The sequence below is a fragment of the Scyliorhinus torazame genome, chromosome 1 (assembly GCF_047496885.1).
Source record: "Scyliorhinus torazame isolate Kashiwa2021f chromosome 1, sScyTor2.1, whole genome shotgun sequence".
NCBI lineage: Eukaryota > Metazoa > Chordata > Chondrichthyes > Carcharhiniformes > Scyliorhinidae > Scyliorhinus > Scyliorhinus torazame.
In genome coordinates, this window is record NC_092707.1 from 362,001,831 (window position 1) to 362,018,551 (window position 16,721).

General features: G+C 49.3%; 1 protein-coding gene across 1 annotated transcript in view; it reads right to left on the bottom strand.

Annotated features, from left to right (window-relative positions):
* abcg8 (ATP-binding cassette, sub-family G (WHITE), member 8) overlaps nucleotides 1-16,721 on the bottom strand; it is a 74,540-nt gene that overhangs the window by 13,937 nt on the left and 43,882 nt on the right. Inside the window, exons 8-9 of the mRNA XM_072511008.1 lie at nucleotides 12,944-13,039; nucleotides 12,611-12,810 (exon numbers count right to left, since the gene is read on the bottom strand). Coding sequence (XP_072367109.1) covers nucleotides 12,611-12,810; nucleotides 12,944-13,039 — 296 coding nt within the window. The remainder of the gene's footprint in view (nucleotides 1-12,610; nucleotides 12,811-12,943; nucleotides 13,040-16,721) is intronic.

Below are 16,721 nucleotides of genomic sequence, written 5' to 3' on the forward strand. Positions count from 1 at the left end.
CATCACAGCCTGGTATGGTAACTGCTTGGCCCAGGACCGCAAGAAACTTCAGAGAGTCGTGAACACATCCCAGTCCATCACACGATCCTGCCTCCCATCCATTGACTCCATCTACACCTCCCGCTGCCTGGGAAAAGTGGGCAGCATAATCAAAGACTCCTCCCACCCGGCTTACTCACTCTTCCAACTTCTTCCATCGGAAAGGAGATACAGAAGTCTCAGAACACGCACGAACAGACTCAACAACAGCTTCTTCCCCACTGTTACCAGACTCCTAAATGACCCTCTTATGGACTGACCTCATTAACACTACACCCCTGTATGCTTCATCCGATGCCGATGCTTACGTAGTTACATTGTATATGTTGTGTTGCCCTATTATGTATTTTCTTTTATTTCCTTTTCTTTTCATGTGCTTAATGAGCTGTTGAGCTGCTCGCAGAAAAATACTTGTCACTGTACCTCGGTACACGTGACAATAAACAAATCCAATCCAATCTAATCCTTTATGTCTATTGACATTGTAGGTAAGTTAGATGATCCTCCATTTCATAATGTGTTATGATCCTTGGTCAGACTCTGGGATGTGGCCAGGGAGATGCAGTTAGGGACCAATAGGGGCGGTAGAATGACACTGGTTAGCACTGCTCCCTTACAGCTCCAGGGTCCCGGGTTCAATTCCAGCCTCAGGTGACTGTGCGGAGTTTTCACTTTCTCCCTGTGTCTGCGTGGGTTTCCTCCGGGTGCTCCGGTTTCCTCCCACAGTCAAAATATGTGCAGGTTAGGTGGATTGGCTATGCAAAATTGCCCTTTAGTGTTCAAAAGGTTAGGTGGGATTACTGGGTTTCAGGGATAGGACTTAAGTAGGGTGTTCTTTCCAAGGGCCGGTGCAGACTCAATGGGCCAAATGGGCCTTCTTCTGCACTGTAAATTCTATGATTCTATGATTCAATAACATTTTGTTTAAAGTAGATAACAGTTGAGACTAAGACCTTTTGGAATAAAACAAAGAGATTCCACAGGGTTTGAACAAACAAAATCATAACTTATTGTACAATATAATTTACAATATGTATCTTATACTCTAACACTCAGAGTAAGTATGAGGTGTCATGATATCCAGATCAGCATATCATGGTGCAATCACACACACACTGATGGACAGGCATTTGGACCAACCAGCACACACACAACATCGCAGCCAATCACTAGTAAGAGCACACGCACTATAAAAGGGGGAACACGAGAGTTCCCGCTCATTCTGGTAGGAGACGGCTCGGGACACAGAGCTTGCAACGTGACACTCGGACATAGACCATGTGCTGAGTGCCTCACCAACATTAGTGATAGGGCTCGGTCCATAGGTTAGCTGGTAGCGAATGTACCCTTGTCTATAGTTAGTTGCATCTGTTAGTTAACACAATAAAATCAAGTTGTACCATCTACAGCCGTGTTGGCTCATTTGTGTATCAGGACACCCAACACGACATGATACCACGAGTGGACGCAGACCAGCGACTGTGAGACCTACCTGCACCATTTCAGCAATCCGCCATCCTGATCCATGGAAAGCATCAGCAGCCGCTCCGAATTGCTGGCAATCTAAGTGTAAACTGGAAGTTGTTCAAACAGTGCTTCCAGCTATTCCTCGAGGCCACAGACAGGGAGAATGCATCGGACACCAGGAAGATCACCCTCCTCCTCTCCACGGCGGGGCAACACGCCATCCACATTTTTAACTCCCTGGCATTCGCGAAAGGCAAGGACAGAACAAAATACAAAACGGTGCTGCTCAAGTTCGATGAACACTTCAGCGTGGAAGTCAATGAGAGCTTTGAACGGTACCTATTTCAGCAGCGCCTGCAGGGTAAGGACAAACCTTTTCAATCATACCTCACACACCTCTGCATCCTTGCGCAGTCCTGCGGCTACGGGGCCACCTCCGACTCCATGATAAGGGATCAGATAGTTTTTGGGGTTGTGTCAGACACCCTACGCCAGCAGCTCCTTAAAGTGAAACAACTCACCCTGGCGACTGCAATTGAGACCTGTGTCCTCCATGAAAAGGCGACCAACCGGTACTCCCATATCCAGGCGGCCGAAACGGCGCGGCACGCGGCCCCCGAGGCGGAGTGGGTCCAGTCGATCGGGTCCAGTCGATCGAGTACCTCCCGGCCCGCGGCCCGGACGAGGGCGGCCATTTTGCGCGCTTTCCAAGGCCTCCCGCGCTTGTACGCGCCAAAAGAGGGGATGCTGAGGCAGAGGAACGCGATGCGCAGGCACGCACTACGCATGACCGCACCGCACATGCGCGGTGGCTCAACGAACGTTACGAACGTCGCGACGTGCAGCAACTGTGGATCTGCACACTTAAAGCGGCAATGTCCTGCTAGAACCCGACAGTGCCTATGCTGTGGCAGGTTGGGCCACTATGCTGCCTGTTGTCGAGCACCTCAACCTGCCAACTTGCAACAATTCCGCCAGTCTCGCAGGACCGTGCGGGCCATTCGGCCTACATTCACTGGCTTACATCCAGACACCATGGAGACCGGCGACACCGAAGACAGCGAGCCCTTCAGCGTTGCGGTCATCCATAAAAACAGGCTGTCCCAAAGTAGGCACCACCAGCAGATGCCAGTCCACACCATTGATCTGGACGATGAGTGGTGTGCCACCCTGACGGTCAACCGATCCCAAGTCACATTTCGCCTGGACACTGGTGCCTCCGCCAATCTGCTCGCATGGTCAGCTTTCCAGGCATTAAAGGTCAAACCACCCATTCTACCTTCCCGCTGTCAATTGGTGGATTACAATGGGGACGTCATCCCGGCCACGGGGTCCTGCCAGCTGGAAGTCACCCACAACTCGCGCACGGCCAAGCTGTCATTTGAGATCGTAGGATCCTCGAAGGACTCTCTGTTAGGCGCACAGGCGTGCAAGATTCTCCACCTCGTTCGGCGAGTCCACACTTTGTCTCCTGAAGGCACATCTGACTTTCCAGATGTCGACTTTAGGGCGCAGCTCCACTCACTCCTCGCGCACAACCAGGAGGTTTTCGAGGGCATGGGCATACTGCCCTACACGTACAAAATACGGCTCAAACCGGATGCCACCCCAGTCATTCACGCCCCTCGTAGGGTCCCAGCACCCATCAAGGACTGCCTCAAGCAACAGCTGCAGGACTTGCAGGACCAAGGAGTGCTTTCCCGGGTCACGGAACCAACGCCATGGGTCAGCTCCATGGTGTGTGTGAAGAAGCCATCCGGTGAGCTCCGGATCTGCATTGACCCGAAAGACTTGAATTCCAACATCATGAGGGACCACTACCCTATACCTAAGCGGGAAGAGATCATGAGCGAAATGGCTCGGGCAAAAATATTTACCAAGCTTGATGCCTCAAAGGGCTTTTGGCAGATTCAACTGGATCCGTCCAGCCGGAAGCTCTGCACTTTCAACACTCCATTTGGCAGGTTCTGCTATAACAGAATGCCATTCGGCATCATTTCTGCTTCTGAAGTGTTTCATCGCATTATGAAACAGATGATGGAGGACATCGAACGGGTACGCGTCTACGTAGACGATATTATCATCTGGTCAACAACACCACAGGAGCACATCAGTCGTCTCCAGCGTGTCTTTGCACGAATTCGAGATCAGGGCCTGCGCCTTAACCAAGCTAAATGCTCTTTTGGCCAGACTGGACTGAGGTTTTTGGGGGACCACATCTCCCGGTCGGGTGTCCGGCCGGATGCCGACAAGGTGGCAGCCATCACGGCCATGCAGCGGCCGTCAGACAAGAAGGCAGTGCTACGCTTTCTCGGGATGGTCAACTTCCTGGGGAAGTTCATTCCTAACCTTGCTTCGCACACGACTGCTCTTCGGCACCTGGTCAAGCAGACCACGGAGTTCCAGTGGCTGCCCGCACACCAGAGTGAATGGGAGGAGCTCAAGGTCAAGCTCACCACCGCCCCGGTATTGGCGTTTTTCGACACCACACGGGAGACAAAGATCTCCACGGATGCCAGCCAATCTGGTATTGGTGCGGTCCTCCGGCAACTGGACAACACCTCATCATGAGCTCCGGTCGCCTATGCCTTGCGGGCCATGACCCCACAGAACAGCGCTATGCGCAGATCGAGAAGGAGTGCCTAGGATTGTTGACGGGCATTGACAAGTTTCACGACTATGTCTATGGTCTTCCGCAGTTCACTGTAGAGACCGACCATCGCCCCCTGGTCGGCATTATTCAGAAGGATCTAAACGCCATGACCCCTCGCCTCCAGCGCATTCTGCTCAAGCTCCGGAGGTACGACTTTCAGCTTGTCTACACCCCGGGGAAGGAGCTTATCATCGCAGATGCTCTGTCTAGGGTGGTCAACACACCGTTTGACCCCGAGGGGTACGTGTGCCAGGTCGAGGCACAGGTATCCTTCACATCGGCCAATCTGCCGGCCACTGCTGCACGTCTGGTCCACATTCGACGTGAGACTGCAGCTGACCGCCTGCTACAACGTGTGATGCGCCACATGACGGAAGGGTGGCTAAAGGGTCAGTGCCCACAATTTTACAATGTCCGGGACGACCTGGCCATCGTTGATGGTATCCTCTTAAAATTGGATCGGATTGTGATCCCATACAGTATGCACCAGCTTGTCCTCGAGCAACTGCATGAAGGCCATCTCGGAGTTGAGACGTGCAGACGGAGGGCCCGAGAGGCTGTGTACTGGCCGGGTATCAGCGACGACATCGCCAACGTGGTGCTCAACTGCCCCACCTGCCAGAAGTTTCAGCCGGCGCAACCCCGTGAGACCCTTCAGCCCCACGAGTTGGTCACTTCCCCCTGGTCGAAGGTCGGCGTCGACCTCTCTCACGCACTCGGCAGGGACTACGTTATTCTCATTGACTATTTCTCGAGTTACCCGGAGGTCATACGCCTGCACGACACTTCATCATCAGCTGTCATCCGGGCATGCAAGGAGACCTTCGCTCGCCATGGCATACCGCTCCCCGTCATGTCTGACAACGGACCTTGCTTTGCGAGTCAGGAATGGTCTTCCTTTGCCACTGCCTACAACTTCACTCATGTGACGTCCAGTCCGTTGTATCCTCAATCGAATGGCAAGGCGGAGAAGGGCGTCCATTTTGTTAAGAGGCTTCTCTGCAAGGCTGCTGATGCCGGGTCTGACTTCTGTCTAGCCTTGCTGGCTTATCGCTCGACTCCACTGGCCATGGGCCTGTCACCGGCTCTGCTGTTGATGGGTCGCACCATCAGGACAACTGTTCCGTCCATTCATGTTCCTGACCTCGATCATGCCCCGATCTTGCGGAAGATGCAACAACAGCACGATCAGCAGAAGGTGGCACATGATGCTCGGGCGACTGATCTTCCTGCCCTGGAGCCTGGCGACAATGTCCGCATACACCTTCCGGACGGTGGCTGGTCAACAACTGCTGAGGTTCTCCGCCAGATGGCTCCCTGATCATTCGTTGTTCACATGCCTGATGACTCTGTTCGCCGCTGCAATCGGCGGGCCCTTCGTTTGACTCCACGCTCGCTACGACACTCTGCACCAGTGTCATGCCCTCCTGTTGCCCCTGATGTCGGCTTTGTTGAGCTTCCTGCCACAAATCATTTTCCTCTCTCGCCCGTCGATAGGCCCATTGCTCAGCCGATGGCTCCTGACCCACCCTTGAGGCAGTCAACCCGAATTTGTCGCCCACCTGAGAGACTGAACTTATGAGCCAGTTTTGGTTTCTTTTGTTCCATTGGACTTACTGAACTGGTTTACAGTTTACAGTACTGTTGACATGTTATCGTTCTGTGTTTGAGAGTTTGCATTTGTTCCGTTCTTGGTACAGTTTTGTTCTTATGTTGCATCTGACATCTCCCTATGCATATAGTTAGCCTCCTGTACATTTTGTAGTTAATCTCACACACACATATTTAGTTGCACCCAGTACACAATCTTATTTATTATCATGCAGGCACATATTTCTTGTAAAAAGGGGGGATGTCATGATATCCAGATCAGCATATCATGGTGCAATCACACACACACTGATGGACAGGCATTTGGACCAACCAGCACACACACATTGCAGCCAATCACTAGTGAGAGCACACACACTATAAAAGGGGGAACACGAGAGTTCCCGCTCATTCTGGTAGGAGACAGCTCGGGACACAGAGCTTGCAACGTGACACTCGGACATAGACCATGTGCTGAGTGCCTCACCAACATTAGTGATAGGGCTAGGTCCATAGGTTAGCTGGTAGCGAACGTACCCTAGTCTATAGTTAGTTGCATCTGTTAGTTAACACAATAAAATCAAGTTGTACCATCTCCAGACGTGTTGGCTCATTTGTGTATCAGGACACCCAACACGACATGAGGTGCATGGGAACTAACACGGGGAAAACAGCAGCAGCCAGAGCAGTGGCACCACGGCTGGCTCTGATGTTCAGAAGGGAGGGTCAAAGCGCAGAAGAGTAATAGTAATAGGGGACTCTATAGTCAGGGGCACAGATAGGCGCTTCTGTGGACGTGAAAGAGACTCCAGGATGGTATGTTGCCTCCCTGGTGCCAGGGTCCAGGATGTCTCCAAACGGGTAGAGGGAATCCTGAAGGGGGAGGGCAAACAGGCAGAGGTCGTTGTACATATTGGTACTAACGACATAGGCAGGAAGGGGCATGAGGTCCTGCAGCAGGAGTTCAGGGAGCTAGGCAGAAAGTTAAAAGACAGGACCTCGAGGGTTGTAATCTCGGGATTACTCCCTGTGCCACGTGCCAGTGAGGCTAGAAATAGGAAGATAGAGCAGATAAACACGTGGCTAAACAGCTGGTGTAGGAGGGAGGGTTTCCATTATCTGGACCACTGGGAGCTCTTCCGGGGCAGGTGTGACCTGTATAAGAAGGACGGGTTGCATCTAAACCGGAGAGGCATAAATATCCTGGCCGCGAGGTTTGCTAGTGTCACACGGGAGGGTTTAAACTAGTATGGCAGGGGGGTGGGCACGGGAGCAATAGGTCAGAAGGTGAGAGCATTGAGGGAGAACTAGGGAATAGGGACAGTGTGGCTCTGAGGCAGAGCAGACGGGGAGAAGTTGCTGAACACAGCGGGTCTGGTGGCCTGAAGTGCATATGTTTTAATGCAAGGAGCATTACGGGTAAGGCAGATGAACTTAGAGCTTGGATTAGTACTTGGAACTATGATGTTGTTGCCATTACAGAGACGTGGTTGAGGGAAGGGCAGGATTGGCAGCTAAACGTTCCAGGATTTAGATGTTTCAGGCAGGATAGAGGGGGACGTAAAAGGTGAGGCGGAGTTGCGCTACTTGTTCGGGAGAATATCACAGCTCTACTGCGAGAGGACACCTCAGAGGGCAGTGAGGCTATATGGGTAGAGATCAGGAATAAGAAGGGTGCAGTCACAATGTTGGGGGTATACTACAGGCCTCCCAACAGCCAGCGGGAGATAGAGGGGCAGATAGGTAGACAGATTTTGGAAAAGAGTAAAAACAACAGGGTTGTGGTGATGGGAGACTTCAACTTCCCCAATATTGACTGGGACTCACTTAGTGCCAGGGGCTTAGACGGGGCGGAGTTTGTAAGGAGCATCCAGGAGGGCTTCTTAAAACAATATGTAGACAGTCCAACTAGGGAAGGGGCGGTACTGGACCTGGTATTGGGGAATGAGCCCGGCCAGGTGGTAGATGTTTCAGTAGGGGAGCATTTCGGTAACAGTGACCACAATTCAGTAAGTTTTAAAGTACTGGTGGACAAGGATAAGAGTGGTCCGAGGATGAATGTGCTAAATTGGGGGAAGGCTAATTATAACAATATTAGGCGGGAACTGAAGAACATAGATTGGGGGCGGATGTTTGAGGGCAAATCAACATCTGACATGTGGGAGGCTTTCAAGTGTCAGTTGAAAGGAATACAGGACCGGCATGTTCCTGTGAGGAAGAAAGATAAATACGGCAATTTTCGGGAACCTTGGATGACGAGTGATATTGTAGGCCTCGTCAAAAAGAAAAAGGAGGCATTTGTCAGGGCTAAAAGGCTGGGAACAGACGAAGCCTGCGTGGAATATAAGGAAAGTAGGAAGGAACTTAAGCAAGGAGTCAGGAGGGCTAGAAGGGGTCACGAAAAGTCATTGGCAAATAGGGTTAAGGATCCCAAGGCTTTTTACACGTACATAAAAAGCAAGAGGGTAGCCAGGGAAAGGGTTGGCCCACTGAAGGATAGGCAAGGGAATCTATGTGTGGAGCCAGAGGAAATGGGCGAGGTACTAAATGAATACTTTGCATCAGTATTCACCAAAGAGAAGGAATTGGTAGATGTTGAGTCTGGAGAAGGGGGTGTAGATAGCCTGGGTCACATTGTGATCCAAAAAGACGAGGTGTTGGGTGTCTTAAAAAATATTAAGGTAGATAAGTCCCCAGGGCCTGATGGGATCTACCCCAGAATACTGAAGGAGGCTGGAGAGGAAATTGCTGAGGCCTTGACAGAAATCTTTGGATCCTCGCTGTCTTCAGGGGATGTCCCGGAGGACTGGAGAATAGCCAATGTTGTTCCTCTGTTGAAGAAGGGGAGCAAGGATAATCCCGGGAACTACAGGCCGGTGAGCCTTACTTCAGTGGTAGGGAAATTACTGGAGAGAATTCTTCGAGACAGGATCTACTCCCATTTGGAAGCAAATGGACGTATTAGTGAGAGGCAGCACGGTTTTGTGAAGGGGAGGTCGTGTCTCACTAACTTGATAGAGTTTTTCGAGGAGGTCACTAAGATGATTGTTGCAGGTAGGGCAGTAGATGTTGTCTATATGGACTTCAGTAAGGCCTTTGACAAGGTCCCTCATGGTAGACTAGTACAAAAGGTGAAGTCACACGGGATCAGGGGTGAGCTGGCAAGGTGGATACAGAACTGGCTAGGCCATAGAAGGCAAAGATAGCAATGGAGGGATGCTTTTCTAATTGGAGGGCTGTGACCAGTGGTGTTCCACAGGGATCAGTGCTGGGACCTTTGCTCTTTGTAGTATATATAAATGATTTGGAGGAAAATGTAACTGGTCTGATTAGTAAGTTTGCAGACGACACAAAGGTTGGTGGAATTGCGGATAGCGATGAGGACTGTCGGAGGATATAGCAGGATTTAGATTGTCTGGAGACTTGGGCGGAGAGATGGCAGATGGAGTTTAATCCGGACAAATGTGAGGTAATGCATTTTGGAAGGTCTAATGCAGGTAGGGAATATACAGTGAATGGTAGAACCCTCAAGAGTATTGAAAGTCAAAGAGATCTAGGAGTACAGGTCCACAGGTCATTGAAAGGGGCAACACAGGTGGAGAAGGTAGTCAAGAAGGCATACGGCATGCTTGCCTTCATTGGCCGGGGCATTGAGTATAAGAATTGGCAAGTCATGTTGCAGCTGTATAGAACCTTAGTTAGGCCAAACTTGGAGTATAGTGTTCAATTCTGGTCGCCACACTACCAGAAGGATGTGGAGGCTTTAGAGAGGGTGCAGAAGAGATTTACCAGAATGTTGCCTGGTATGGAGGGCATTAGCTATGAGGAGCGATTGAATAAACTCGGTTTGTTCTCACTGGAACGAAGGAGGTTGAGGGGAGACCTGATAGAGGTATACAAATTTATGAGGGGCATAGACAGAGTGGATAGTCAGAGGCTTTTCCCCAGGGTAGAGGGGTCAATTACTAGGGGGCATAGGTTTAAGGTGAGAGGGGCAAGGTTTAGAGTAGATGTACGAGGCAAGTTTTTTACACAGAGGGTAGTGGGTGCCTGGAACTCGCTACCGGAGGAGGTAGTGGAAGCAGGGACGATAGGGACATTTAAGGGGCATCTTGACAAATATATGAATAGGATGGGAATAGAAGGATACGGACCCAGGAAGTGTAGAAGATTGTAGTTTAGTCGGGCAGCATGGTCAGCACGGGCTTGGAGGGCCGAAGGGCCTGTTCCTGTGCTGTACATTTCTTTGTTCTTTGTTGTTCTTTGACTATGGTCAGACACACCGCACTACAGAGTAAATGACCAATGCAACCAAAACATATTCCATAGATTTCTCAACAAATCATCAAGTCAACCAATCTCATTGAAACTTCGGGCGGGATTCTCCAGAGTGTCTCGCCATCATAAACGCCGTCGCCTTTTACGACGGCGTGAACGGGCCGCTGCCAGGACTAATTCTGGCCCCTAAAGGGGGCCAGCACGGTGCTGGAGTGGTTTGTGTAAAAATTTTAAAATGTTGAATGAACATATATATATTTTTTTTAATGTTTCTTGCACAATTTCTGTTCTCCTGCAGATGGAGAGCAATATGTAAACTGGCCCTTTCAGGTCAAAGTCAAATTGCCGTAGGTAAAAATATCCTAAAAATACCCTTTTAGCTTTGACAAAGGGTCATCTGGACTCGAAACATTAGCTCTTTTCTCTCCCTACAGATGTTGCCAGACCTGCTGAGATTTTCCAGCATTTTCTCTTTTGGTTAAAAATATCCTAAGTTCAATTGGAGTTTAATTGTTTTTAGTGGGAAGTTTCATTTTCAAATTAAAAAGAAAAAAGAAAAATGGAACTATTAACTTACCTTCTTCTCAATAAAAATTTTGAACAGATTGAAATATGGAGCAGATTTTTCCAAATTTACTCCTTCGCCAATTTATGGTTAGAAACCCCTTTACATCTGGAGTGAGGTTTGCTGCAGGTTCTTTAATGAGCCACCAGGTTCCCATTCAGGGAGGTCAGGCACGTTAAAATATCCATTCTGTCAAAGGAAGAATTTCTAACTGAAGGGACAACAACATGGATTAGAATGGCTAACCAGCACTTGGAATTTTGAAGCTACAGCAACACAGGAATGGACCAGAGGAACTAGGAAGGCCCGCCTTGGGTCTCCCTCACTTACTTAGACGCCTTGCTGCAGGATCTGAGGGAAGCATGCTCTCCCAAGGCCCGGACGAAGAATACCACCTCTTCAACCAAGCAGGTATGGATGGAGGTGGCCGAGGAGTCAGAAGAGTGGTCCCACCATCCTGGAGATCATGCACCAAGAGGATCCAGGATTTCAGGAGGGTGCAAAAGATGAGTGGTATAACACTTCTGAGTTCCAATTGCCACACTCTGACTTTCCCAAAGTTCTCCTGCACAGCACACCTCGAGAACAACACACATTGCAATTCCACGTATTCCTTACTCTCCTAACATCTTACATCCCCAACCGAGCAGCCAACACTCACACTCACCCTCAACCTCTTCCTCTCTTGTACCCAAGCCTCATAGTCATTCTCCACACAAACCAAAATGAACACTCGCACCTCTCTGCTTTCACTCCTTGCAGGAGAAGATAACATACAACTTGGTGAGAGGCAGGACCCAAGGTGGGGCAAGGGGTGAGAGAGACCGTATCAGCCACTGGCAGTGCAGTAAAGACATGCCAATAATAATAATAATCTTTATTGTCGCAAGTAGACTTACATTAACACTGCAATGAGGTTATTGTGGAAAGCCCTTAGTTGCCACATTCCAGTGCCTGCTCGGGTACACAGAGGGAGAATTCAGAATATCCAATTCACCTAACAGCACATCTTTCGGGACTTGCGGGAGGAAACAGGATCACCCAGAGGAAACCCACGCAGACACAGGGAGAACGTGCAGACTCTACAGTGACCCAAACCGAGAATCAAAACTGGGACCCTGGAGCTGTGAAGCTACAGTGCTACTCACTGTGCTACCGTGAGGCCACCTGCTCCACTGAGAAGTCGGTCTTGTTCCAGGAGGCTGCAAGTGACCTGAATGAAATCTAAGCCCCTTGAGGCACTGGTGCTCAGGTATGTCGAGAGAACTGATAATGTGCCCTCTGACCTCGTGCTAGTGTCTCACCTCCTTCCAGCTGCCCATCCTTCCAACCTAAGGATTAGGATGCAGCTGAGGAGAAGGTGCTCCTCCTGTTGGTGGTGGTGTTGCTTCTCTTTTCTCAGTAGTGAAGTCAAGCTGCAGAAGCTGCTCCCATGTTGTGGTGAAGGTTGGCAGCAGTGGCATGCACCTGAAAGTGCGTGAAGGACCCTCCAGGAACCTGGTAATCACCTGTCAAGCAGTGATGGCACTCAGAGAAGAAATGCTTTGAATAGCAGTTCTCACATGGTCATAGTTGGAGTTCATCAGAGTCACTGATAAAAGGCTTCCCAGGCTGTCAGTTTCACAGAAGAGGTTCTTACCACTGTGCACTCACTTCTGCCAAGTTGCTGACAGGTGCACTGGCTGTTAAATAGCAGACTTGAGGGTTCAAACAGTCCTTATGATCCAATTAATGCATTACACAACAGATCCAGGGGAATTCCTTGCTCACCTTCCTTGTGAAATCCAGAAGAGTGTGGGTGATTTTGGGAATGTGATCTGAAGTCACTTTTGGAGGATTTGACTTGCCACATGCACCCAAAGCCCCCTGCCCTTGCCTGGGAAAAGTACCCCCATGATATCTATTGTCCAATAAATCCCCTCAAAAGATTTTCGGCGTGTTTGGTATTTGAGCACTAATTACTCTTGGAAGTAATATACTTCTTAAAATAAAAGGTAAAGAAAATAAGAACAGCTTACATTTAGCGATGACATCTAAAACAACCGCGAATGGTGTCAGAGCTCCAATCATGTATAACAGTGCCACTGTGTCCTGGATCGATAGTTCTTTGCCATCTTGGCTATAGTATAAAAACCCAATTAGCAAAGACATCAAGAGTGCCTCAAGTCCATGAATTGCCAGTGTCGGTACATCTCTGAAATCATTCGAAACCTGTCGGCTGATACAAAACACAAACAAAGCGTGACAGTTCAAAACGCGATAGCTCACATTTCAGATGCCCCTGCAAAATCCTTCTTCCTAAAGAAATACAGTTCTATACTAACGATTTATTTGTTTTGAATGCATTTTACCGTAACAAGACAGAAAACTGTCTCAGACGTCCAGCCAGCTTGTCCATGGTTTCGGATTTAATGTTGATAGTAATTTCATCAGAAGTCAGAGAAGCACTGGAAGAATTTTGAAATGAGGTTAGAAAATACACACATGAACTGCAAGTTTGAAAGATTTTTGTTTAAAATGCTACATAATAAATGAGTAGAAATATTTAAAGGTATGATAATATTGCAATATTACGGCAGCACGGTAGCACAGTGGTTAGCACAATTGCTTCACAGCTCCAGGGTCCCAGGTTCGATTCCAGCTTGGATCACTGTCTGTGCGGAGTCTGCACATCCTCCCCGTGTGTGCGTGGGTTTCCTCCGGGTGCTCCGGTTTCCTCCCACAGTCCAAAGATGTGCAGGTTAGGTGGATTGGCCATGATAAATTGCCCTTTAGTGTCCACAATTGCCCTTAGTGTTTGGTGGGGTTACTGAGTTATAGGGATAGGGTGGAGGTGTTGACCTTGGGTAGGGTGCTCTTTCCAAGAGCCGGTGCAGACTCGACGGGCCGAATGGCCTCCTTCTGCACTGTAAATTCTATGATATGGCAATATGCCCAGTATCTGTTTAAAATTGATTAATTCTTTTTGGCCTATTGTGCAATGTCAACAGATAAAGTTTTAATTAAAAACTTTGTATTATAATCCCATAAATAAGTAATAAACCAGATAACAGTGGATTGTTAAAAATCTCAAAGTACCACTTCAATGGAATGAACAGGGTTTTCCAATTCTCTTGCACCTAACATACAATCACTTGCTATTTGAGGGCTTTCCATGGGTGAAACTTATTCAATCCCCAGAGGTCCTTGACTAAAGGGACCCCCCAGGATCCCCTGACTAAGGGAACCCATGCCCCTCAACCCCCCCAAACAGACCCCCCTCTCCAGTCTGGAAGGTAGAGAGCATTCCAGACAGGGGCTCTGGGAGGCATGATAGCTGTAATATTTACCTTGCCTTCCCACAAATCCACTATCTGCAATCCATTCATGGCTTTCCAGTGGTGGTTAGTGATTGATTGCTCGGAAAAACCATCTGCAGCTTTGATCCATTTATATCCCTTCACACTTCAGTGGCCTGAGTGGTGAAATCCCAATGTTTGTCAACATTTCCCACACTAAAGAGATGAAAGTGCAGTGAAATCACATGCTTGAGTGATTGGAATGCACTTGATAAAGAAATGAATGAAAATCGCTTATTGTCACAAGTAGGCTTCAAATGAAGTTACTGTGAAAAACCCCTAGTCGCCATTCCGGCGCTTGTTCGGGGAGGCTGGTACAGGAATTGAACCGTGCTGCTGGCCTGCCTTGGTCTGCTTTAAAAGCCAGCGATTTAGCCCAGTGTGCTAAACCAGCCCCTCTTAGTACTTGGAATGCACTTACCTTTCTTTGATGTGGCCAATGTTTACAAACATTGGGGTTTCACCACTTAAACCACTGAAGCCTGAAGGGATATGAATGGATCAAAGCTGCAGATGTTTTTTAATCAGCTGTCAATCACAACCCACTGCCCCAAAGCCATGAATGGACTGCAGATAGTGGATCCCCGGGAACCAGAGGCAGGCAAAGCTGCTCTACTTCAGTAATGGACACATGGAGCTGCAAGGTTAAGTATTACAGCTATAATGTCTCCCACAGCCCCTGTCTGGACTGCTCTCTAGCTTCCAGGCAGGAATTTTTCTGGAGGGGGTGTTCCCTTAGTTAGGGGGTCTCTGGAGGGTCCCTTTAGTCAGGGGGCCCTGGGTGATCCTTTAGTTGGGGGTCTGTGTGGGGAGGCCTCCCTACCACAGGAGTCCCTGGGGGGGGGTGGGTCCCCTATTACAGCGGTCACTGTGGGGGGTCTCCCTATCACAGGCCACCCTGAAGGGGTCTCCCTATCATACGCCCCCCTGTAAGGGGTCTCCCTATCACAGGTGTCCCTAAGGGGATGGCTCTCAAACATAGGGGTCCCTGTGGGGCAGTGTCCCTATTGTACGGGTTCCTGGGGAGTCTCCCTATTACAGGGGTTCCCGGGGGAGTCTCCCTATTACAGGGGTTCCTGGGGGAGTCTCTCTATTACAGGGGTTCCTGGGGGAGTCTCCCTATTACAGGGGTTCCTGGGGTCTCCCTTTTTACAAGGGTTCCTGGGGAAGTCTCCCTATTACAGGGGTTCCTGGGGGTTCTCCCTATTACAGGGGTTCCTGGGGGAGTCTCCCTATTACAGGGGTTCCTGGGGGAGTCTCCCTATTACAGGGGTTCCTGGTGGTGTCTCCCTATTACAGGGGTTCCTGGTGGTGTCTCCCTATTACAGGGGTTCCTGGGGGGGTCTCCCTATTACATGGGTTCCTGGGGGTCTCCCTATTACAGGGATTCCTGGGGGGGGGGGGGTCTCACTATTACAGTGGTTTCTCGGGGTTGTGGAATGGGTCACCCCCATACCTGGGAGTTGGGGGGAGAATCCAGGCAATCCGGGGTTGGGGGCTGATGTGCGGTGGGGCTCGGATGGTCTCTACAATTGTGGCCCTGGCGTGGTGGACTTCGTCAGGTTCACGATTGTAGAGACCACAAGTGAACCTCGCCCACATGATTCCCGGCCATGAGGGCTAGAGAATCATGGAAGGGCGGAGGATAAGGTGCCTGGCCCGCTAAATAGATGTAAATTGGACCCATTTTCATGTTTTTCCATGCTCCTGCTGGCGTGCGGCGTGGAACACACCGCGTGCCGTTCGGGTCGGTGCCTGGGGCCAATTCTGATTTTACCATGACGGCCAATTCTCCATCCCATCGGGGAACGCACTATGGGTGTCCCAGGGACGAAGAATCCTGCCTGAGGGTGTCAAGGTTGGAGAAAGTAAGAGCAAATGGCATTAAGAGAGGACAAAAGAGAAAATAAGGGGTGTTTGATGAGTTAAACAGATGGAGAGTAAACTCAAAGCAAAAAGATGTGGCAAATAGAGAAATTGTGTCAAAAGCATACAAAGAAATGGTATCATTTAAAGAATGGAAATCAAAATGAAAAATGGAAGAAAATGATATGCACAGTGTTAGATAAGCAGAAAGGCAAGTACATAGGAACAGCAGTAAGCCATTCCGCCCATCGAGCCTGTTCCACCATTCAATATGATCATGGCCTATCATCCATTTCAATGCCTTTTCCCCAGACTATTACCATATTCATTTATATTCCTTTGGTATTTTAAAATCAGTCTCTGCTTTAAACATATTCAATGGCTGAGCTTCCACAGCCCTCTGGGGTTGAGAATTCCAAAGATTCACAATTATCTGAGTAAAAACATTTCTCCTCATCTTGGGGATCCATTTTTTTAACATTAATTCGCCATTCAGCCCATCGAGTCTGCACCGGCCCTTGGAAAGAGCACCCTACTTAAGCCCCACGTCTCCACCCTATCCCCTTTATCCGCGTAACCCAGGAACTTCACCTAACCTTTTTGGACACTAAGGGCAATTTAGCATGGCCAATCCACCTAACCTGCACATTTTTGGACTGTGGGAGGAAACCGGAGCACTCGGAGGAAACCCACGCACACACGGGGAGAACGTGCAGACTCCACACAGACAGTGACCCAAGCCGGGAATCGAACCTGGGACCCTGGAGCTGTGAAGCAACTGTGCTAACCACACAGTTCTCGACTCCCCAACCAAGGGAAACGTCTTACTTGCTTCTACCCTCTCTATTCTTGTAAGTATTTTATAAGTTTCAATGAGAACGCTCTCACATGGAGTGAGGCTAGAGATATTTGTTTTTACTGTAAG